Consider the following 23,322-nt stretch of genomic DNA (forward strand, 5'->3'; position numbering starts at 1 on the left):
AAGATGTTCTTTCCGAATTTCAGAACTGAAACTCCTCTCATCTCTCTTCTCTTCCTTCTCCTCTCTTCTCCTTTTTCTCCTCTCCTCTCCTTAAATCTTCTCAGTTGAAACTCTCCTCTCCTCTCTAGTCCTCATGGTCCTCTCCTTTCCTCTCCATTTTCCTCTCCTTTTCTCTCCTCTCCTCTCCTCTCCTCCTCTCCTTTCCTTTCCCCTCCTTTCTCTCCTCTCCTCTCCCTCTCCTCTCTCCTCTCATCTCCTCTACTCCCTCTGCTCTCCTCTCCTCTCCTTTCCTTTCCTTTCCTTTCCCCTCCTTTCCTTCCTCTCCTCTCCTCTCCTCTCCTCTCCTTCCTCTCCTCTCCTCTCCTCTCCTCTCCCCTCCTCTCCTCTCCTATCTCCTCTCTCTCTACTCTCCTCTCCTCTGCTCTGCTCTGCTCTCTCCTTCCTTTCCCTCCTTTTTCCTTTCCTTTCCTCTCTCTCCTCTCCTCTCCTCTCCTCTCCTCCTCCTCCTCTCTCCTCTCCTCTCCTCTCTCTCCTCCTCTCCTCTCCATTTCCTTTGCTCTATCTCTTTCCCTCCTCCTCTTGCTCTCTCCTGCTCTGCTCTGCTCTCCTCTCCTCTCCTTTCCTCTCCTCTGCTCTCCTCTCCTCTCCTTTCCTCTCATCTCCTTTCCTTTGCTCTCCTTTACTCTCATTTCCTTTCCTCTTCTCTCCTTTCCTCTCCTCAAATCAAATCAAATCAAATTTATTTATATAGCCCTTCGTACATCAGCTGATATCTCAAAGTGCTGTACAGAAACCCAGCCTAAAACCCCAAACAGCAAACAATGCAGGTGTAAAAGCACGGTGGCTAGGAAAAACTCCCTAGAAAGGCCAAAACCTAGGAAGAAACCTAGAGAGGAACCGGGCTATGTGGGGTGGCCAGTCCTCTTCTGGCTGTGCCGGGTAGAGATTATAACAGAACATGACCAAGATGTTCAAATGTTCATAAATGACCAGCATGGTCGAATAATAATAAGGCAGAACAGTTGAAACTGGAGCAGCAGCAGTCAGGTGGAATGGGGACAGCAAGGAGCCATCATGTCAGGTAGTCCTGGGGCACTGTCCTAGGGCTCAGGTCCTCCGAGAGAGAGAGAAAGAAAGAGAGAATTAGAGAGAGCATATGTGGGGTGGCCAGTCCTCTTTTGGCTGTGCCGGGTGGAGATTATAACAGAACGTGGCCAAGATGTTCAAATGTTCATAAATGACCCAGCATGGTTGAATAATAGTAAGGCAGAACAGTTGAAACTGGAGCAGGAGCATGGCCAGGTGGACTGGGGACAGCAAGGAGTCCTCATGTCAGGTAGTCCTGGGACATGGTCCTAGGGCCCAGGCCAGTTGAAACTGGAGCAGCAGCATGGCCAGGTGGACTGGGGACAGCAAGGAGTCATCATGTCAGGTAGTCCTGGGGCATGGTCCTAGGGCTCAGGTCCTCGAGAGAGAAAAGAAAGAGAGAAGGGAGAGAATTAGAGAACGCACACTTAGATTCACACAGGACACCGAATAGGACAGGAGAAGTACTCCAGATATAACAAACTGACCCTAGCCCCCCGACACATAAACTACTGCAGCATAAATACTGGAGGCTGAGACAGGAGGGGCCTCTTCCCCTCTCCTCCCTCTTTCCTCTCCTCTTCTTTCCTCTCCTCTTCTTTCCTCTCCTCTCCTTTCCTCTGCTCTTCTTTCCTCTGCTTTCCTTTCCTCTCCTCTTCTTTCCTCTACTCTACTCTCCTCTCCTCTCCTTTCCTCTGCTCTTCTTTCCTCTGCTTTCCTTTCCTCTGCTCTTCTTTCCTCTCCTCTCCTCCCTCTTTCTTCTTCTTTCCTCTGCTCTCCTCTCCTTTCCTTTCCCCTCCTTTCCTCTCCTTTCATCTCCTCTCCTCTCCTCTCCTTTCCTCTGCTCCCCTCTCCTTTCCTTTCCCCTCCTTTCCTCTCCTTTCATCTCCTCTCCTCTACTCTCCTCTCCTCTCCTCTCCTTTCCTCTGCTCTCCTCTCCTTTCCTTTCCCCTCCTTTCATCTCCTCTCCTCTCCTCTCATCTCTCCTCTCCTCTCCTCTCCTCTCCTCTCCTCTGCTCTCCTCTCCTCTCCTTTCCTCTCCTCTCCTTTCCTTTGCTCTCCTTTACTCTCATTTCCTTTCCTCTTATCTCCTTTCCTCTCCTCCTCTTCCCCTCTCCTCCCTCTTTCCTCTCCTCTTCTTTCCTCTCCTCTCCTCTCCTTTCCTCTGCTCTTCTTTCCTCTGCTTTCCTTTCCTCTGCTTTCCTTTCCTCTGCTCTTCTTTCCTCTGCTTTCCTTTCCTCTGCTCTTCTTTCCTCTGCTTTCCTTTCCTCTGCTCTTCTTTCCTCTGCTATCCTTTCCTCTCCTTTCCTTTCCGTTACTTTCCTTCCTCTCCTCTCCTCCCTCTTTCTTCTCCTTTCCTCTGCTCACCTCTCCTTTCCTTTCATCTCCTCTTCTTTCCTCTCCTCTCCTTTCCTCTCCTTTCCTTTCCGTTACTTTCCTTCCTCTCCTCTCCTCCCTCTTTCTTCTCCTTTCCTCTGCTCTTTCCTCTCTTTTCCTTTCCTCTCCTTTCCTTTCACTTTCCTTCCTCTCCTTTCCTCCCTCTTTCTTCTCCTTTCCTCTTCACCTCTCATTTCCCTCTCTCCTCTCTTTCCTCTCCTCTCCATTCCTCTGCTCGGCTCTCCTCTTCTCTTCTCTTCTCTTCTCCTCTCATCTTCTCTCCTTTCCTCTTCTCTTGTTGCTTGAAAATCCTACCCTCTCTTCTCATCTCTCTTCATATCCTACACTCTCTTCTCATCTCTCTACATATCCTACACTCTCTTCTCATCTCTCTTCATATCCTACACTCTCTTCTCGTCTCTCTCTTCATATCCTACCCTCTCTTCTCGTCTCTCTTCATATCCTACACTCTCTTCTCGTCTCTCTACATATCCTACCCTCTCTTCTCATCTCTCTTCATATCCTACCCTCTCTTCGTCTCTCTTCTATCCTACACTCTCTTCTCGTCTCTCTACATATCCTACCCTCTCTTCTCATCTCTCTTCATATCCTACACTCTCTTCTCGTCTCTCTGCATATCCTACCCTCTCTTCTCATCTCTCTTCATATCCTACCCTCTCTTCTCATCTCTCTTCATATCCTACACTCTCTTCTCGTCTCTCTACATATCCTACCCTCTCTTCTCATCTCTCTTCATATCCTACCCTCTCTTCATCTCTCTTCTTGTCTCTCTTCATATCCTACCCTCTCTTCTCGTCTCTCTACATAACCTACCCTCTCTTCTCGTCTCTCTACATATCCTACACTCTCCTCATCTCTCTTCTTGTCTCTCTTCATATCCTACATTCTCTTCTCGTCTCTCATCTTCTCTCTTCTCGTCTCTCTTCATATCCTACACTCTCTTCTTGTCTCTCTACATATCCTAAACTCTCCTCTCGTCTCTCATAATATCCAACACTCTCTTCATGTCTCTCTACATTGACATGTTAGTCATTTAGCAGACGCTCTTATCCAGAGCCACTTACAGTTAGCTCACTCATTCTGATTCAGGAGAGAGGGAGGAGAGGAGAGAGTGAGGAGAGGCATGAGAGGGGATGAGAGGGGGAGGCATGAGAGGAGGTGAGGGTGGAGAGGAGGAGAGGAGGGAGGTGAGGGATGAGAGTGAGGAGAGGAGAGAGGGATGAGAGGAGGAGAGAGGGATGAGAGGAGGAGAGAGGGATGAGAGGAGAGGAGGAGAGAAGGATGAGAGGAGAAGAGGAGACATGGTTGAGAAAGGGGAGAGAGGAGGGAGAGGAGAGGAGAAGAGAGGAGGGAGGAGAGGAGAGAGATATGAGAAAGAGGAGATAGGAGAGAGGAGAGGAGGAGAGGAGGAGAGAGGAGAGGAGAGCGATATGAGAAATGGGAGAGGGGAGGGCAGAGAGGAGAGAGGAGCGGAGGAGAGATATGAGAAAGAGGAGAGAGAAGAGAGGGATGAGAAAGGGGAGAGAGGAGGGCAGAGAGGAGAGGAGAGATATGAGAAAGGGAGAGAGAGAGGGAGGAGAGGAGAGAGATATGAGAAAGAGGAGAGATGAGAGAGGGATGAGAAAGGGGAGAGAGGGAGGAGAGGAGAGAGGGAGGAGAGGAGAGAGATATGAGAAAGAGGAGAGAGGAGAGAGATATGAGAAAGGGGAGAGAGGGAGGAGAGGAGAGAGATATGAGAAAGAGGAGAGAGGGATGAGAAAGGGGAGAGAGGGAGGAGAGGAGAGGAGAGAGGAGAGGAGAGAGGAGAGAGGAGAGGAGGAGAGATATGAGAAAGGGGAGAGAGGAGAGATGGATGAGAAAGGGGAGAGAGGAGAGGAGAGAGGAGAGGAGAGAGGAGGAGAGATGGATGAGAGAGGGGAGAGAGGAGAGGAGAGAGGAGAGAGGAGAGGAGAGAGGAGGAGAGAGGAGGAGAGGAGAGAGATGAGAAAGGGGAGAGAGGAGGAGAGGAGAAAGGGGAGAGAGGAGAGAGGGGAGAGGGATGAGAAAGGGGAGAGAGGAGAGGAGAGGAGGAGAGAGGGATGAGAAAGGGGAGAGAGGAGAGGAGAGGAGAGCAGCAGTACCTGGACCATACAGCTCCACTAAATGGACACCATTTTCCCTGAGGGAAACAGTGTAGAGTATATCCACCACATCTCCACTACACTACATTACAGCCTTCCCTACCAGGCCACACAGCTAGGATGTTCCACTCTGGTCCCACTATCTGTCCTTCCTCACAAAGTGTACACTTGTTCCCTTCAGTGATCTGAAAGGAAAGGACTCGAATGAGAAATAGGAGACTCCCACATGGGATGTAGTGAACGAGTGCACACTTCAGGAATACGGGTATATTATTGGTAGGCCTGCTATGATAGCTAATAACAGGAAGACAGACCAGCTAGCAGACTACAGTTACCATGGTTACATTCACACAGCCAGCTAGCAGACTACAGTATTACCGTCACACAGTTACCATGGTTACATTCACACAGCCAGCTAGCAGACTACAGTATTACTGTCACACAGTTACCATGGTTACATTCACACAGCCAGCTAGCAGACTACAGTATTACCGTCACACAGTTACCATGGTTACATTACAGTCTATCCTCCTCATCCCTCCTCACCCCCCTCCTCACCCCCCTTCTGTCTCTCCTCCTCATCCCCCTCGTCACCACTTCTGTCTCCCCCTCCTCACCCCCTTCTGTCTCTCCTCCTCACCCCTCCTCACCCAGTTCTGTCTCCCCCTCCCACATCTCCCCTCCTCACCCCCTTCTGTCTCTCCCTCCTCACCCCTCTCCACCCCTTCTGTCTCCCCATCCTCACCCCCTTATGTCTCCCCCCTCCTCACCCCTCCTCACCCCCTTCTGTCTCTCCCTCCTCACCCCTCCTCACCCCTTCTGTCTCCCCCTCCTCACCCCCTTCTGTCTCCCCCTCCTCACCCCTCCTCACCCCCTTCTCTATCAATAGATCATGTCATAGCCTTTACTTACTGTCTACCTCTCAATCTCTCTATCTCTCTACCTCAACCTCTCTCTCTCTCTCTCTCTCTCTCTCTCTCTCTCTCTCTCTCTCTCTCTCTCTCTCTCTCTCTCTCTCTCTCTCTCTCTCTCTCTCTCTCTCTCTCTCTCTCTCTCTCTCTCTCTCTCTCTCTCTCTCTCTCTCTCTCTCTCTCTCTCTCTCTCTCTCTCTCTCTCTCTCTCTCTCTCTCTCTCTCTCTCTCCCCTCTTCTCCAGGTGAGATGGAGGAGTTGGAGGCTATCTGGCTAACAGGCATCTGTCACAATGAGAAGAACGAGGTGATGTCCAGTCAGCTGGATATAGACAACATGGCCGGAGTGTTTTACATGCTGGCTACCGCCATGGGCCTGTCTCTAATTACCTTCATATCAGAACACCTCTTCTACTGGAGGCTGAGATACTGTTTCACTGGAGTCTGTAATGGACGACCTGGTCTGCTCTTCACCATCAGCAGGGTAAGACTGAAGGGTACTGGGTGGGGTTAGGGTACTGGGTAGGGGTTAGGGTACTGGGTAGGGTACTGGGTAGGGGTTAGGGTACTGGGTAGTGGTTAGGGTACTCCAGTGGTTAGGGTACTGGGTAGGGGTTAGGGTACTGGGTGGTGGTTAGGGTACTGGGTGGTGGTTAGGGTACTGGGTAGGGGTTAGGGTACTGGGTAGGGGTTAGGGTGTAGAATGTAGGGGTTAGGGTGTAGAATGTATGGGTTAGGGTGTAGAATGTAGGGGCTAGGGTACTGGGTAGGGGTTAGGGTACTGGGTAGGGGTTAGGGTGTAGAATGTAGGGGTTAGGGTACTGGGTAGGGGTTAGGGAACTGGGTAGGGGTTAGGGTACTGGGTAGGGGTTAGGGTACTGGGTAGGGGTTAGGGGACTGGGTAGGGGTTAGGGTACTGTGTAGGGGTTAGGGAGTAGAATGTAGGGGTTAGGGTGTAGAATGAGGGGCTAGGGTACTGGGTAGGGGTTAGGGTACTGGGTCGGGGCTAGGGTACTGGGTAGGGGTTAGGGTACTGGGTATGGGTTAGGGTACTGGGTAGGGGTTAGGGTACTGGGTAGGGGTTAGGGTGTAGAATGTAGGGGTTATGGTACTGGGTAGGGGTTAGGGTACTGGGTAGGGGTTAGGGTACTGGGTAGGGGTTAGGGTACTGGGTAGGGGTTATGGGACTGGGTAGGGGTTGGGCTACTGGGTAGGGGTTAGGGTACTGGGTAGGGGTTAGGGTACTGGGTAGGGGTTAGGGTACTGGGTAGGGGTTAGGGTGTAGAATGTAGGGGTTATGGTACTGGGTAGGGGTTAGGGTACTGGGTAGGGGTTAGGGTACTGGGTAGGGGTTAGGGTACTGGGTAGGGGTTAGGGGACTGGGTAGGGGTTAGGTTGTAGAATGCAGTGGTTAGGGTGTAGAATGTAGGGGTTAGGGTGTAGAATGTAGGGGCTAGGGTACTGGGTAGGGTTAGGGTGTAGAATGTAGGGGTTAAGGTGTAGAATGTAGGGGCTAGGATACTGAGTAGGGTTAGGTGTAGAATGTAGGGGTTAAGATGTAGAATGTAGGGTTTAGGGTGTAGAATGTAGGGGTTAGAGTGTAGAATGTAGGGGTTAAGGTGTAGAATGTAGGGGCTAGGGTACTGGGTAGGGGTTAGGGTATAGAATGTAGGTGTACATCACCTCACCCTCTGTCTCTTTTCTCTATTCTGCTCCTACATCACCTCACCCTCTGTCTCTGTTCTCTATTCTGCTCCTACATCACCTCACCCTCTGTCTCTGTTCTCTATTCTGCTCCTACATCACCTCACCCTCTGTCTCTGTTCTCTATTCTGCTCCTACATCACCTCACCCTCTGTCTCTGTTCTCTATTCTGCTCCTACATCACCTCACCCTCTGTCTCTGTTCTCTATTCTGCTCCTACATCACCTCACCCTCTGTCTCTGTTCTCTATTCTGCTCCTACATCACCTCACCCTCTGTCTCTGTTCTCTATTCTGCTCCTACATCACCTCACCCTCTGTCTCTGTTCTCTATTCTGCTCCTACATCACCTCACCCTCTGTCTCTGTTCTCTATTCTGCTCCTACATCACCTCACCCTCTGTCTCTGTTCTCTATTCTGCTCCTACATCACCTCACCCTCTGTCTCTGTTCTCTATTCTGCTCCTACATCACCTCACCCTCTGTCTCTGTTCTCTATTCTGCTCCTACATCACCTCACCCTCTGTCTCTGTTCTCTATTCTGCTCCTACATATCATCACTCCTCACCTCACCCTCTGTCTCTGTTCTCTATTCTGCTCCTACATCACCTCACCCTCTGTCTCTGTTCTCTATTCTGCTCCTACATCACCTCACCCTCTGTCTCTGTTCTCTATTCTGCTCCTACATCACCTCACCCTCTGTCTCTGTTCTCTATTCTGCTCCTACATCACCTCACCCTCTGTCTCTGTTCTCTATTCTGCTCCTACATCACCTCACCCTCTGTCTCTGTTCTCTCTGTCTCTGTTCTCTATTCTGCTCCTACATCACCTCACCCTCTGTCTCTGTTCTCTATTCTGCTCCTACATCACCTCACCCTCTGTCTCTGTTCTCTATTCTGCTCCTACATCACCTCACCCTCTGTCTCTGTTCTCTATTCTGCTCCTACATCACCTCACCCTCTGTCTCTGTTCTCTATTCTGCTCCTACATCACCTCACCCTCTGTCTCTGTTCTCTATTCTGCTCCTACATCACCTCACCCTCTGTCTCTGTTCTCTATTCTGCTCCTACATCACCTCACCCTCTGTCTCTGTTCTCTATGTCTCTGTTCTCTGCTCTTACATCACCTCACCCTCTGTCTCTGTTCTCTATTCTGCTCCTACATCACCTCACCCTCTGTCTCTGTTCTCTATTCTGCTCCTACATCACCTCACCCTCTGTCTCTGTTCTCTATTCTGCTCCTACATCACCTCACCCTCTGTCTCTGTTCTCTATTCTGCTCCTACATCACCTCACCCTCTGTCTCTGTTCTCTATTCTGCTCCTACATCACCTCACCCTCTGTCTCTGTTCTCTATTCTGCTCCTACATCACCTCACCCTCTGTCTCTGTTCTCTATTCTGCTCCTACATCTCACCCTCTGTCTCTGTTCTCTATTCTGTCCTACATCACCTCACCCTCTCTCTGTTCTCTATTCTGCTCCTACATCACCTCACCCTCTGTCTCTGTTCTCTATTCTGCTCCTACATGACATCACCCTCTGTCTCTGTTCTCTATTCTGCTCCTACATCACCTCACCCTCTGTCTCTGTTCTCTATTCTGCTCCTACATCACCTCACCCTCTGTCTCTGTTCTCTATTCTGCTCCTACATCACCTCACCCTCTGTCTCTGTTCTCTATTCTGCTCCTACATCACATCACCCTCTGTCTCTGTTCTCTATTCTGCTCCTACATCACCTCACCCTCTGTCTCTGTTCTCTATTCTGCTCCTACATCACCTCACCCTCTGTCTCTGTTCTCTATTCTGCTCCTACATCACCTCACCCTCTGTCTCTGTTCTCTATTCTGCTCCTGTACTTTACTAGCCATCCTTTCTCTGCCTGGGTTAGGGTCAGTCTGTTTCTACTGTCTCTGCCTGGGTTAGGACCAGTTTGTTTCTCCTGTCTCTCAGCCTGGGTTAGGACCAGTCTGTTTCTCCTTTCTCTGCATGGGTTAGGGCCAGTCTGTTTCTCCTGTCTCTGCCTGGGTTAGGGCCAGTCTGTTTCTACTGTCTCAGCCTGGGTTAGGGCCAGTCTGTTTCTCCTGTCTCTGCCTGGGTTAGGGCCAGTCTGTTTCTACTGTCTCTGCCTGGGTTAGGGCCAGTCTGTTTCTACTGTCTCTGCCTGGGTTAGGACCAGTCTGTTTCTACTGTCTCTGCCTGGGTTAGGACCAGTCTGTTTCTACTGTCTCTCAGCCTGGGTTAGGGCCATTCTGTTTCTCCTGTCTCTGCCTGGGTTAGGACCAGTCTGTTTCTATTGTCTCTGCCTGGGTTAGGACCAGTCTGTTTCTACTGTCTCAGCCTGGGTTAGGGCCAGTCTGTTTCTCCTGTCTCTGCCTGGGTTAGGGCCAGTCTGTTTCTACTGTCTCTGCCTGGGTTAGGGCCAGTCTGTTTCTCCTGTCTCTGCCTGGGTTAGGGCCAGTCTGTTTCTACTGTCTCTGCCTGGGTTAGGGCCAGTCTGTTTCTACTGTCTCTGCCTGGGTTAGGGCCAGTCTGTTTCTACTGTCTCTGCCTGGGTTAGGGCCAGTCTGTTTCTCCTTTCTCAGCCTGGGTTAGGGCCAGTCTGTTTCTACTGTCTCTGCCTGGGTTAGGGCCAGTCTGTTTCTCCTGTCTCAGCCTGGGTTAGGGCCAGTCTGTTTCTCCTGTCTCTGCCTGGGTTTGGACCAGTCTGTTTCTACTGTCTCTCAGCCTGGGTTAGGGTCAGTCTGTTTCTCCTGTCTCTGCCTGGGTTAGGGCCAGTCTGTTTCTACTGTCTCTCAGCCTGGGTTAGGGCCAGTCTGTTTCTCCTGTCTCTGCCTGGGTTAGGGCCAGTCTGTTTCTCCTGTCTCTGCCTGGGTTAGGGCCAGTCTGTTTCTACTGTCTCTGCCTGGGTTAGGGCCAGTCTGTTTCTACTGTCTCTGCCTGGGTTAGGACCAGTCTGTTTCTCCTGTCTCTGCCTGGGTTAGGGCCAGTCTGTTTCTACTGTCTCTGCCTGGGTTAGGACCAGTCTGTTTCTACTGTCTCTGCCTGGGTTAGGACCAGTCTGTTTCTACTGTCTCTGCCTGGGTTAGGACCAGTCTGTTTCTCCTGTCTCAGCCTGGATTAGGGCCAGTCTGTTTCTCCTGTCTCAGCCTGGGTTAGGACCAGTCTGTTTCTACTGTCTCTGCCTGGGTTAGGGACCAGTCTGTTTCTACTGTCTCTGCCTGGGTTAGGGCCAGTCTGTTTCTCCTGTCTCTGCCTGGGTTAGGACCAGTCTGTTTCTCCTGTCTCTGCCTGGGTTAGGGCCAGTCTCTTTCTACTGTCTCCTAGCCTGGTTAGGGCCAGTCTCTTTCTACTGTCTCTAGCCTGGGTTAGGGCCAGTCTGTTTCTACTGCCTCAGCCTGGGTTAGGGCCAGTCTCTTTCTACTGTCTCTAGCCAGGGTTAGGGCCAGTCTCTTTCTACTGTCTCAGCCTGGGTTAGGGCCAGTCTGTTTCTCCTGTCTCTGCCTGGATTAGGGGCCAGTCTGTTTCTCCTGTCTCTGCCTGGGTTAGGGCCAGTCTCTTTCTACTGTCTCTGCCTGGATTAGGGGCCAGTCTGTTTCTCCTGTCTCTGCCTGGGTTAGGGCCAGTCTGTTTCTACTGTCTCTGCCTGGGTTAGGACCAGTCTGTTTCTCCTGTCTCTGCCTGGATTAGGGCCAGTCTCTTTCTACTGTCTCTGCCTGGGTTAGGGCCAGTCTCTTTCTACTGTCTCAGCCTGGGTTAGGGCCAGTCTGTTTCTATTGTCTTAGCCTGGGTTAGGGCCAGTCTGTTTCTACTGTCTCCTAGCCTGGGTTAGGGCCAGTCTCTTTCTACTGTCTCCTAGCCTGGGTTAGGGCCAGTCTCTTTCTACTGTCTCAGCCTGGGTTAGGGCCAGTCTGTTTCTCCTGTCTCTGCCTGGGTTAGGGCCAGTCTGTTTCTATTGTCTTAGCCTGGGTTAGGGCCAGTCTGTTTCTATTGTCTTAGCCTGGATTAGGGCCAGTCTGTTTCTATTGTCTCAGCCTGGGTTAGGGCCAGTCTGTTTCTACTGTCTCTCAGCCTGGGTTAGGGCCAGTCTGTTTCTCCTGTCTCTCAGCCTGGGTTAGGGCCAGTCTCTTTCTACTGTCTCTTAGCCTGGGTTAGGGCCAGTCTGTTTCTACAGTCTCAGTCTGGCTTAGGGCCAGTCTTGTTCTACTGTCTCTTAGCCTGGGTTAGGGCCAGTCTGTTTCTCCTGTCTCTGCCTGGGTTAGGGCCAGTCTGTTTCTCCTGTCTCTGCCTGGGTTAGGGCCAGTCTTGTTCTACTGTCTCTTAGCCTGGGTTACGGCCAGTCTCTTTCTACTGTCTCTCAGCCTGGGTTAGGGCCAGTCTCTTTCTACTGTCTCTTACCCTGGGTTAGGGCCAGTCTCTTTCTACTGTCTCAGCCTGGGTTAGGGCCGGTCTCTTTCTACTGTCTCTCAGCCTGGGTTAAGGCCAGTCTCTTCCACTGTCTCATACCCTGGTTTAGGGCCAGTCTCTTTCTACTGTCTCTTAGCCTGGGTTAGGACCTGTCTGTTTCTACTGTCTCTTAGCCTGGGTTAGGGCCAGTCTGTTTCTACTGTCTCTTAGCCTGGGTTAGGGCCAGTCTGTTTCTATTGTCTCTCAGCCTGGGTTAGGGCCGGTCTCTTTCTACTGTCTCTCAGCCTGGGTTAGGGCCAGTCTGTTTCTATTGTCTCTCAGCCTGGGTTAGGGCCGGTCTCTTTCTACTGTCTCTCAGCCTGGGTTAGGACCTGTCTGTTTCTACTGTCTCTTAGCCTGGGTTAGGGCCAGTCTCTGGCACACACTCTGCTCTGACACCCCTCTTCCCACCCTGACAACATCTCCTCCCACCCTGACACCCCTTCTCCTACGCTGACACCCCTCCTCCTACCCTGACTAACCTCTTCCTACCCTGATACCTCTCCTCCTACCCTGAAACCCCCTCCTCCTACCCTGACACCCCCTCATCCTACCCTGACACCCCTCTCCTACCCTGACACCCCGTCCTCCTTCCCTGACACACCTCTCCTACCCTGACACCCTGTTGACTCCAGTTTATTTATCAGTCATGTCCCTCGTGTTGACTCCAGTTAATTTATCAGTCATGTCCCTCGTGTTGACTCTAGTTCATTTATCAGTCATGTCCCTCGTGTTGACTCCAGTTCATTTATCAGTCATGTCCCTCGTGTTGACTCCAGTTTATGTATCAGTCATGTCCCTCGTGTTGACTCCAGTTAATTTATCAGTCATGTCCCTCGTGTTGACTCCAGTTTATGTATCAGTCATGTCCCTCGTGTTGACTCCAGTTTATGTATCAGTCATGTCCCTCGTGTTGACTCCAGTTTATGTATCAGTCATGTCCCTCGTGTTGACTCCAGTTTATGTATCAGTCATGTCCCTCGTGTTGACTCCAGTTTATTTATCAGTCATGTCCCTCGTGTTGACTCCAGTTTATTTATCAGTCATGTCCCTCGTGTTGACTCCAGTTTATGTATCAGTCATGTCCCTCGTGTTGACTCCAGTTAATATATCAGTCATGTCCCTCGTGTTGACTCCAGTTTATGTATCAGTCATGTCCCTGGTGTTGAATCCAGTTTATTTATCAGTCATGTCCCTCGTGTTGAATCCAGTTCATTTATCAGTCATGTCCCTCGTGTTGACTCCAGTTTATTTATCAGTCATGTCCCTCGTGTTGAATCCAGTTCATTTATCAGTCATGTCCCTCGTGTTGAATCCAGTTCATTTATCAGTCATGTCCCTCGTGTTGACTCCAGTTTATTTATCAGTCATGTCCCTCGTGTTGAATCCAGTTCATTTATCAGTCATGTCCCTCGTGTTGAATCCAGTTCATTTATCAGTCATGTCCCTCGTGTTGACTCCAGTTTATGTATCAGTCATGTCCCTGGTGTTGAATCCAGTTTATTTATCAGTCATGTCCCTCGTGTTGAATCCAGTTCATTTATCAGTCATGTCCCTCGTGTTGACTCCAGTTTATTTATCAGTCATGTCCCTCGTGTTGAATCCAGTTCATTTATCAGTCATGTCCCTCGTGTTGACTCCAGTTCATTTATCAGTCATGTCCCTCGTGTTGACTCCAGTTCATTTATCAGTCATGTCCCTCGTGTTGATACCAGTTTATGTATCAGTCATGTCCCTCGTGTTGACTCCAGTTTATGTATCAGTCATGTCCCTCGTGTTGACTCTAGTTAATTTATCAGTCATGACCCTCATGTTGACTCCAGTTTATGTATCAGTCATGTCCCTCGTGTTGACTCCAGTTTATGTATCAGTCATGTCCCTCGTGTTGACTCTAGTTAATTTATCAGTCATGTCCCTCGTGTTGATACCAGTTTATGTATCAGTCATGTCCCTCGTGTTGATACCAGTTTATGTATCAGTCATGTCCCTCGTGTTGATACCAGTTTATGTATCAGTCATGTCCCTCGTGTTGATACCAGTTCATGTATCAGTCATGTCCCTCGTGTTGACTCCAGTTTATGTATCAGTCATGTCCCTCGTGTTGACTCCAGTTCATTTATCAGTCATGTCCCTCGTGTTGACTCCAGTTCATTTATCAGTCATGTCCCTCGTGTTGACTCCAGTTCATTTATCAGTCATGTCCCTCGTGTTGATACCAGTTTATGTATCAGTCATGTCCCTCGTGTTGATACCAGTTTATGTATCAGTCATGTCCCTCGTGTTGACTCCAGTTCATTTATCAGTCATGTCCCTCATGTTGACTCCAGTTCATGTATCAGTCATGTCCCTCGTGTTGATACCAGTTTATCAGTCAGTTTCCCATGTATCAGTCATGTCCCTCGTGTTGACTACCAGTTTATGTATCAGTCATGTCCCTCGTGTTGACTCCAGTTCATTTATCAGTCATGTCCCTCGTGTTGACTCCAGTTAATTTATCAGTCATGTCCCTCGTGTTGATACCAGTTTATCAGTCAGTTGACTCCCATGTATCAGTCATGTCCCTCGTGTTGACTCCAGTTAATTTATCAGTCATGTCCCTCGTGTTGATACCAGTTTATCAGTCATGTCCCTCGTGTTGACTCCCATGTATCAGTCATGTCCCTCGTGTTGACTCCAGTTCATTTATCAGTCATGTCCCTCGTGTTGACTCCAGTTCATTTATCAGTCATGTCCCTCGTGTTGACTCCAGTTCATTTATCAGTCATGTCCCTCGTGTTGACTCCAGTTTATGTATCAGTCATGTCCCTCGTGTTGACTCCAGTTCATTTATCAGTCATGTCCCTCGTGTTGACTCCAGTTTATGTATCAGTCATGTCCCTCGTGTTGACTCCAGTTCATTTATCAGTCATGTCCCTCGTGTTGACTCCAGTTTATGTATCAGTCATGTCCCTCGTGTTGACTCCAGTTCATTTATCAGTCATGTCCCTCGTGTTGACTCCAGTTTATTTATCAGTCATGTCCCTCGTGTTGACTCCAGTTTATGTATCAGTCATGTCCCTCGTGTTGACTCCAGTTCATTTATCAGTCATGTCCCTGGTGTTGACTCCAGTTCATTTATCAGTCATGTCCCTCGTGTTGACTCCAGTTCATTTATCAGTCATGTCCCTGGTGTTGACTCCAGTTCATTTATCAGTCATGTCCCTGGTGTTGACTCCAGTTCATTTATCAGTCATGTCCCTGGTGTTGACTCCAGTTCATTTATCAGTCATGTCCCTGGTGTTGACTCCAGTTCATTTATCAGTCATGTCCCTCGTGTTGACTCCAGTTTATTTATCAGTCATGTCCCTCGTGTTGACTCCAGTTCATTTATCAGTCATGTCCCTCATGTTGACTCCAGTTTATTTATCAGTCATGTCCCTCGTGTTGACTCCAGTTCATTTATCAGTCATGTCCCTCGTGTTGACTCCAGTTCATTTATCAGTCATGTCCCTGGTGTTGACTCCAGTTCATTTATCAGTCATGTCCCTGGTGTTGACTCCAGTTAATTTATCAGTCATGTCCCTGGTGTTGACTCCAGTTTATGTATCAGTCATGTCCCTCGTGTTGACTCCAGTTTATTTATCAGTCATGTCCCTCGTGTTGACTCCAGTTTATTTATCAGTCATGTCCCTCGTGTTGACTCCAGTTCATTTATCAGTCATGTCCCTCGTGTTGACTCCAGTTAATTTATCAGTCATGTCCCTCGTGTTGACTCCAGTTTATTTATCAGTCATGTCCCTCGTGTTGACTCCAGTTTATTTATCAGTCATGTCCCTCGTGTTGACTCCAGTTTATTTATCAGTCATGTCCCTCGTGTTGACTCCAGTTTATGTATCAGTCATGTCCCTCGTGTTGACTCCAGTTTATTTATCAGTCATGTCCCTCGTGTTGACTCCAGTTCATTTATCAGTCATGTCCCTCGTGTTGACTCCAGTTTATCAGTCATGTCCCTCGTGTTGACTCCAGTTCATTTATCAGTCATGTCCCTGGTGTTGACTCCAGTTCATTTATCAGTCATGTCCCTCGTGTTGACTCCAGTTTATCAGTCATGTCCCTCGTGTTGACTCCAGTTCATTTATCAGTCATGTCCCTCGTGTTGACTCCAGTTTATTTATCAGTCATGTCCCTGGTGTTGACTCCAGTTCATTTATCAGTCATGTCCCTCATGTTGACTCCAGTTTATGTATCAGTCATGTCCCTCTTGTTGACTCCAGTTCATTTATCAGTCATGTCCCTCGTGTTGACTCCAGTTCATTTATCAGTCATGTCCCTCGTGTTGACTCCAGTTCATTTATCAGTCATGTCCCTCGTGTTAACTCCAGTTCATTTATCAGTCATGTCCCTCGTGTTGACTCTAGTTTATTTATCAGTCATGTCCCTCGTGTTGACTCCAGTTTATTTATCAGTCATGTCCCTCGTGTTGACTCCAGTTCATTTATCAGTCATGTCCCTCGTGTTAACTCCAGTTCATTTATCAGTCATGTCCCTCGTGTTGACTCCAGTTTATTTATCAGTCATGTCCCTCGTGTTGACTCCAGTTCATTTATCAGTCATGTCCCTCGTGTTGACTCCAGTTTATGTATCAGTCATGTCCCTCGTGTTGACTCCAGTTTATCTATCAGTCATGTCCCTCGTGTTGACTCTAGTTCATGTATCAGTCATGTCCCTCGTGTTGACTCCAGTTTATGTATCAGTCATGTCCCTCGTGTTGACTCCAGTTTATGTATCAGTCATGTCCCTCGTGTTGATACCAGTTTATGTATCAGTCATGTCCCTGGTGTTGACTCCAGTTCATTTATCAGTCATGTCCCTCGTGTTGACTCCAGTTTATGTATCAGTCATGTCCTCATGTTGACTCCAGTTCATTTATCAGTCATGTCCCTGGTGTTGACTCCAGTTTATTTATCAGTCATGTCCCTCGTGTTGAATCCAGTTCATTTATCAGTCATGTCCCTCGTGTTGACTCCAGTTCATTTATCAGTCATGTCCCTCGTGTTGACTCCAGTTTATGTATCAGTCATGTCCCTCGTGTTGACTCCAGTTTATCATTCATGTCCCTCGTGTTGACTCCAGTTAATATATCAGCCATGTCCCTCGTGTTGACTCCAGTTCATTTATCAGTCATGTCCCTGGTGTTGACTCCAGTTTATGTATCAGTCATGTCCCTGGTGTTGACTCCAGTTTATGTATCAGTCATGTCCCTCGTGTTGACTCCAGTTTATTTATCAGTCATGTCCCTGGTGTTGACTCCAGTTCATTTATCAGTCATGTCCCTCGTGTTGACTCCAGTTCATTTATCAGTCATGTCCCTGGTGTTGACTCCAGTTCATTTATCAGTCATGTCCCTCGTGTTGACTCCAGTTTATCAGTCATGTCCCTCATGTTGACTCCAGTTTATGTATCAGTCATGTCCCTGGTGTTGACTCCAGTTCATTTATCAGTCATGTCCCTGGTGTTGACTCCAGTTTATTTATCAGTCATGTCCCTCGTGTTGACTCCAGTTTATTTATCAGTCATGTCCCTCGTGTTGACTCCAGTTTATCAGTCATGTCCCTCGTGTTGACTCCAGTTCATTTATCAGTCATGTCCCTGGTGTTGACTCCAGTTTATTTATCAGTCATGTCCCTCGTGTTGACTCCAGTTTATCAGTCATGTCCCTCGTGTTGACTCCAGTTCATTTATCAGTCATGTCCCTCGTGTTGACTCCAGTTCATTTATCAGTCATGTCCCTCATGTTGACTCCAGTTTATGTATCAGTCATGTCCCTGGTGTTGACTCCAGTTCATTTATCAGTCATGTCCCTCGTGTTGACTCCAGTTCATTTATCAGTCATGTCCCCGTGTTGACTCTAGTTCATTTATCAGTCATGTCCCTGGTGTTGTTGACTCCAGTTTAGTTCATTTATCAGTCATGTCCCTGGTGTTGACTCCAGTTTATGTATCAGTCATGTCCCTCCCAGTTTATTTATCAGTCATGTGTTGACTCCAGTTTATCAGTCATGTCCCTCGTGTTGACTCCAGTTCATTTATCAGTCATGTCCCTCGTGTTGACTCCAGTTTATCAGTCATGTCCCTCGTGTTGACTCTAGTTTATGTATCAGTCATGTCCCTCGTGTTGACTCCAGTTTATGTATCAGTCATGTCCCTGGTGTTGACTCCAGTTCATTTATCAGTCATGTCCCTCGTGTTGACTCCAGTTCATTTATCAGTCATGTCCCTCGTGTTGACTCCAGTTTATTATCAGTCATGTCCCTCGTGTTGACTCCAGTTCATTTATCAGTCATGTCCCTCGTGTTGATACCAGTTTATCAGTCATGTCCCTCGTGTTGACTCCAGTTTATGTATCAGTCATGTCCCTCGTGTTGACTCCAGTTTATGTATCAGTCATGTCCCTCGTGTTGACTCCAGTTCATTTATCAGTCATGTCCCTCGTGTTGATACCAGTTTATCAGTCATGTCCCTCGTGTTGACTCCAGTTTATGTATCAGTCATGTCCCCGTGTTGACTCCAGTTTATGTATCAGTCATGTCCAGTTTGACTCCCATTTATCAGTCATGTCCCTGGTGTTGACTCCAGTTCATTTATCAGTCATGTCCCTAGTGTTGACTCCAGTTCATTTATCAGTCATGTCCTCGTGTTGACTCCAGTTTATGTATCAGTCATGTCCCTGGTGTTGACTCCAGTTTATTTATCAGTCATGTCCCTCGTGTTGACTCCAGTTCATTTATCAGTCATGTCCCTGGTGTTGACTCCAGTTTATCAGTCATTCATTTATCAGTCATGTCCCTCGTGTTGACTCCAGTTCATTTATCAGTCATGTCCCTCGTGTTGACTCCAGTTCATTTATCAGTCATGTCCCTTGTGTTGACTCCAGTTAATTATCAGTCGTGTTGACTCCCATCAGTCATGTCCCTCATGTCCAGTTTATCTCCAGTTGACTCCAGTTTTATCAGTCCCTCGTGTGACTCCCATGTATCAGTCATGTCCCTGGTGTTGACTCCAGTTCATTTATCAGTCATGTCCCTCGTGTTGAACTCCAGTTTATGTATCAGTCATGTCCCTCGTGTTGACTCCAGTTCATTTATCAGTCATGTCCCCGTGTTGACTCCAGTTTATGTATCAGTCATGTCCCTGGTGTTGACTCCAGTTTATCAGTCATGTCCCTCATGTTGACTCCAGTTTATTTATCAGTCATGTCCCTCGTGTTGACTCCAGTTCATTTATCAGTCATGTCCCTGGTGTTGACTCCAGTTCATTTATCAGTCATGTCCCTCGTCTTGACTCCAGTTCATTTATCAGTCATGTCCCTCATCTTGACTCCCATTTATTTATTCCCTGTGCTGCGCTGAGCAGAGAGGAGAGGAGTGTGGAGGAGTTAAGAGGATTAGTGAGGAGTTAAGAGGAGTAGTTAAGAGGAGTAGTGCTACTACCGAGGGTTACTCTCTCTCTCTCTCTCTCTCTCTCTCTCTCTCTCTCTCTCTCTCTCTCTCTCTCTCTCTCTTTTCTGTGTGTGTGTGTGTGTGTGTCTGTTGCCTGTCTGTGTGTGTGTGTGTGTGTGTGTGCTGCCTCACACTAATCTTCTTCCTCTCTCTTTCTGTTCCCTTTTTTCCTCCCTTCCTCCCACCCCTCCATCACCATCATCATCACCCCCTCCTCATCTCCTCCTCCCTCCCTCTCTCCTTTCCTCCCTCCTCCTCCCCTCCTCCTCCCTCCTCCCTCCTCCTCCTCCTCCTCTCCCCATCTCCTCCTCCTCCTCCTCCTCCTCCTCCTCCCTCCCTTCCTCCCCTCCTCTCCCCTTTCCTCCCCCTCCTCCTCATCTCCTCCTCCCTCCTCCCCTCCCCTCCTCCTCCTCCTCCCTCCCCCTCCTCCTCCTCCCTCCTCCTCCTCCTCCTCCTCCCTCCTCCTCCCTCCCTCCTCCTCCTCCTCCCTTCCTCCCCTTTCCTCCCCCCCTCTCCCCTCCTCCCCCCTCCTCCTCATCTCCTCCTCTCCCCCTCCCCCTCCTCCTCTCTCTTCTTCCTCTTCCTCCTCCTACTCCTCCTCCTCCTCCTCCTCCTCCTCCTCCTGCTCCTCTCCAGGGTATCTGGTCTTGTGTCCATGGGGTCCATATAGAGTTAAAGAAGAAGCCTCCAGAGTTGGACTTCTCTCCTCAGGCCAACATGTTACACCTTCTGAAGTCAGCTAAGAAGATCACCCTATCTTCTTCATCTCCTAAACGCTCCCCGGCCTTGCTGCAGCCCGGTATCATCAACATGATGAAAGGTATGATAAACCCCTGACCTCTAACCCCTGACCTCACATCTCTATCCCAGCAACAAAAATTATAGAATTACAGGAACCTTTCCAAAAAATACCTGGTTGGAGGTTTTCAAATTCCAGGGAATATTCCTGTTGTCAGGGTGGGAAGAGGGAATATTCCAACCGGGACTTCAGGAAAAATGTTGGGGAATTTTATCAGGTATTTAAAGGGAAAATGTGCTACTTACATTTTTGCAACTTTTAAATTAAATTCATGATTATATATCCTTTGATTCTTCAAGAATGTAACTTAAAAATGCCTCATCAGCTTATTTCAACTGTCGTACCCAATGATGTATATACATCTGGAACTGCTGATGCGATGAGATGCTTTGAAAAGTACAAGTCGGCCATATTGAAACTCCCAATGCAAATGATGTATATACATCTGGAACTGCTGATGCTATGAGATGCTTTGAAGAGTACAAGTCGGCCATATTGAAACTCCCAACATCTTTAAGTATTTTTCTTTGTTGTTGTAGAGGGGACAGTAACATTAGTCATCTCTAACAATAATATTTTAAGACAATTTTTTTTTAAAAATATTGATTTTTTGGTATTTGTTAAATTAATGATTAGATAACGATTAATATCATTTCAAAGTATCCATTAAAGTTAGACATAATAATAAATGTAGTAACAGAACCCCACGACATCATAAATGTAGGAAAAGAACCCCACGACATCATAAATGTAGTAACAGAACCCCACGACATCATAAATGTAGTAACAGAACCCCACGACATCATAAATGTAGTAACAGAACCCCACGACATCATAAATGTAGTAAAATCACGACATCATAAATGTAGTAAAAGAACCCCACGACATCATAAATGTAGGAAAAGAACCCCACGACATCATAAATGTAGTAACAGAACCCCACGACATCATAAATGTAGTAACAGAACCCCAAGACATCATAAATGTAGTAAAAAGAGCCCCACGACATCGTAAATGTAGTAACAGAACCCCCACATCGTAAATGTAGCGACATCATAAATGTAGTAACAGAACCCCACGACATCATAAATGTAGTAAAAGAACCCCACGACATCATAAATGTAGAAAAGAACCCCACAACATCATAAATGTAGTAAAAGAACCCCACGACATCATAAATGTAGTAAAAGAACCCCACGACATCATAAATGTAGTAAAGAACCCCACAACATCATAAATGTAGTGAAAGAACCCCACAACATCATAAATGTAGTAAAAGAACCCCACAACATCATAAATGTAGTAAAAGAACCCTACGACATCATAAATGTAGGAAAAGAACCCCACCATCATCAATGCAGTAACAGAGCCCCACAGTAGAGGTGTAGACATAATAAATGTAGTAACAGAACCCCACAGTAGAGGTGTATACATAATAAATGTAGTAACAGAGCCCCACAGTAGAGGTGTAGACATAATAAATGTAGTAATAGAACCCCACAGTAGAGGTGGAGACATTAAACAGAACCCCACAGTAGAGGTGTAGACATTAAACAGAACCCCACAGTAGAGTGTAGACATAATAAATGTAGTAACAGAACCCCACAGTAGAGGTGTAGACATAATAAATGTAGTAACAGAACCCCACAGTAGAGGTGTAGACATTAAATGTAGAACCCCACAGTAGATGTGTAGACATAATAAATGTAGTAACAGAGCCCCACAGTAGAGGTGTAGACATAATAAATGTAGTAACAGAGCCCCACAGTAGAGGTGTAGACATAATAAATGTAGTAACAGAGCCCACAGTAGAGGTGTAGACATAATAAATGTAGTAACAGAACCCCACAGTAGAGTGTAGACATTAAACAGAACCCCACAGTAGACATAATAAATGTAGTAACAGAGCCCCACAGTAGAGGTTAGACGTAATAAATTAGTAACAGAGCCCCACAGTAGAGGTGTAGACATAATAAATGTAGTAACAGAGCCCCACAGTAGAGGTGTAGACATAATAAATGTAGTAACAGAACCCCACAGTAGAGGTGGAGACATAAACAGAATAATGTAGTTAGAACCACACAGTAGAGGTGTAGACATAATAAATGTAGTAACAGAACCCCACAGTAGAGGTGTAGACCATAAATGTAGTAACAGAACCCCACAGTAGAGGTGTAGACATAATAAATGTAGTAACAGAACCCCACAGTAGAGGTGTAGACATAATAAATGTAGTAACAGAACCCCACAGTAGAGGTGTAGACATAATAAATGTAGTAACAGAACCCCACAGTAGATGTGTAGACATAATAAATGTAGTAACAGAACCCCACAGTAGAGGTGTAGACATAATAAATGTAGTAACAGAACCCCACAGTAGAGGTGTAGACATAATAAATGTAGTAACAGAACCCCACAGTAGAGGTGTAGACATAATAAATGTAGTAACAGAACCCCACAGTAGAGGTGCAGACATAATAAATGTAGTAACAGAACCCCACAGTAGAGGTGTAGACATAATAAATTAAACAGAACCCCACAGTAGAAGTGTAGACATAATAAATGTAGTAACAGAGCCCCACAGTAGAGGTGTAGTAACAGAGCCCCACAGTAGAGGTGTAGACATAATAAATGTAGTAACAGAGCCCCACAGTAGAGGTGTAGACATAATAAATGTAGTAACAGAACCCCACAGTAGAGGTGTAGACATAATAAATGTAGTAACAGAACCCCACAGTAGAGGTGTAGACATAATAAATGTAGTAACAGAGCCCCACAGTAGATGTGTAGACATAATAAATGTAGTAACAGAACCCCACAGTAGAGGTGTAGACATAATAAATGTAGTAACAGAACCCCACAGTAGAGGTGTAGACATAATAAATGTAGTAACAGAGCCCCACAGTAGAGTGTAGACATAATAAATGTAGTAACAGAACCCCACAGTAGAGGGTGTAGACATACAGAAATAGAGGTAGTAAACAGAACCCCACAGTAGAGGTGTAGACATAATAAATGTAGTAACAGAACACAGTATAATAAATGTAGTAACAGAACCCCACAGTAGATGTAGACATAATAAATGTAGTAACAGAGCCCCACAGTAGAGGTGTAGACGTAATAAATGTAGTAACAGAACCCCACAGTAGAGGTGTAGACATAATAAATGTAGTAACAGAACCCCACAGTAGAGGTGTAGACATAATAAATGTAGTAACAGAACCCCACAGTAGAGGTGTAGACATAATAAATGTAGTAACAGAGCCCCACAGTAGAGGTGTAGACGTAATAAATGTAAACAGAACCCCACAGTAGAGGTGGAGACATAATAAATGTAGTAACAGAGCCCCACAGTAGAGGTGTAGACATAATAAATGTAGTAACAGAGC

At 47.3% G+C, this 23,322-nt stretch overlaps 1 protein-coding gene across 1 annotated transcript in view; it reads left to right on the plus strand.

The window, feature by feature from the left end:
• Positions 1–23,322, plus strand: part of LOC127925628 (glutamate receptor ionotropic, NMDA 2A-like) — a gene marked incomplete at its 3' end in the record, with an annotated part of 119,878 nt that overhangs the window by 92,671 nt on the left and 3,885 nt on the right. The window contains 2 exon segments of the mRNA XM_052510650.1: positions 5,765–5,998; positions 19,771–19,954. Coding sequence (XP_052366610.1) covers positions 5,765–5,998; positions 19,771–19,954 — 418 coding nt within the window.

Source organism: Oncorhynchus keta, unplaced genomic scaffold (genome assembly GCF_023373465.1).
Source record: "Oncorhynchus keta strain PuntledgeMale-10-30-2019 unplaced genomic scaffold, Oket_V2 Un_contig_5943_pilon_pilon, whole genome shotgun sequence".
Taxonomy (NCBI): domain Eukaryota; kingdom Metazoa; phylum Chordata; class Actinopteri; order Salmoniformes; family Salmonidae; genus Oncorhynchus; species Oncorhynchus keta.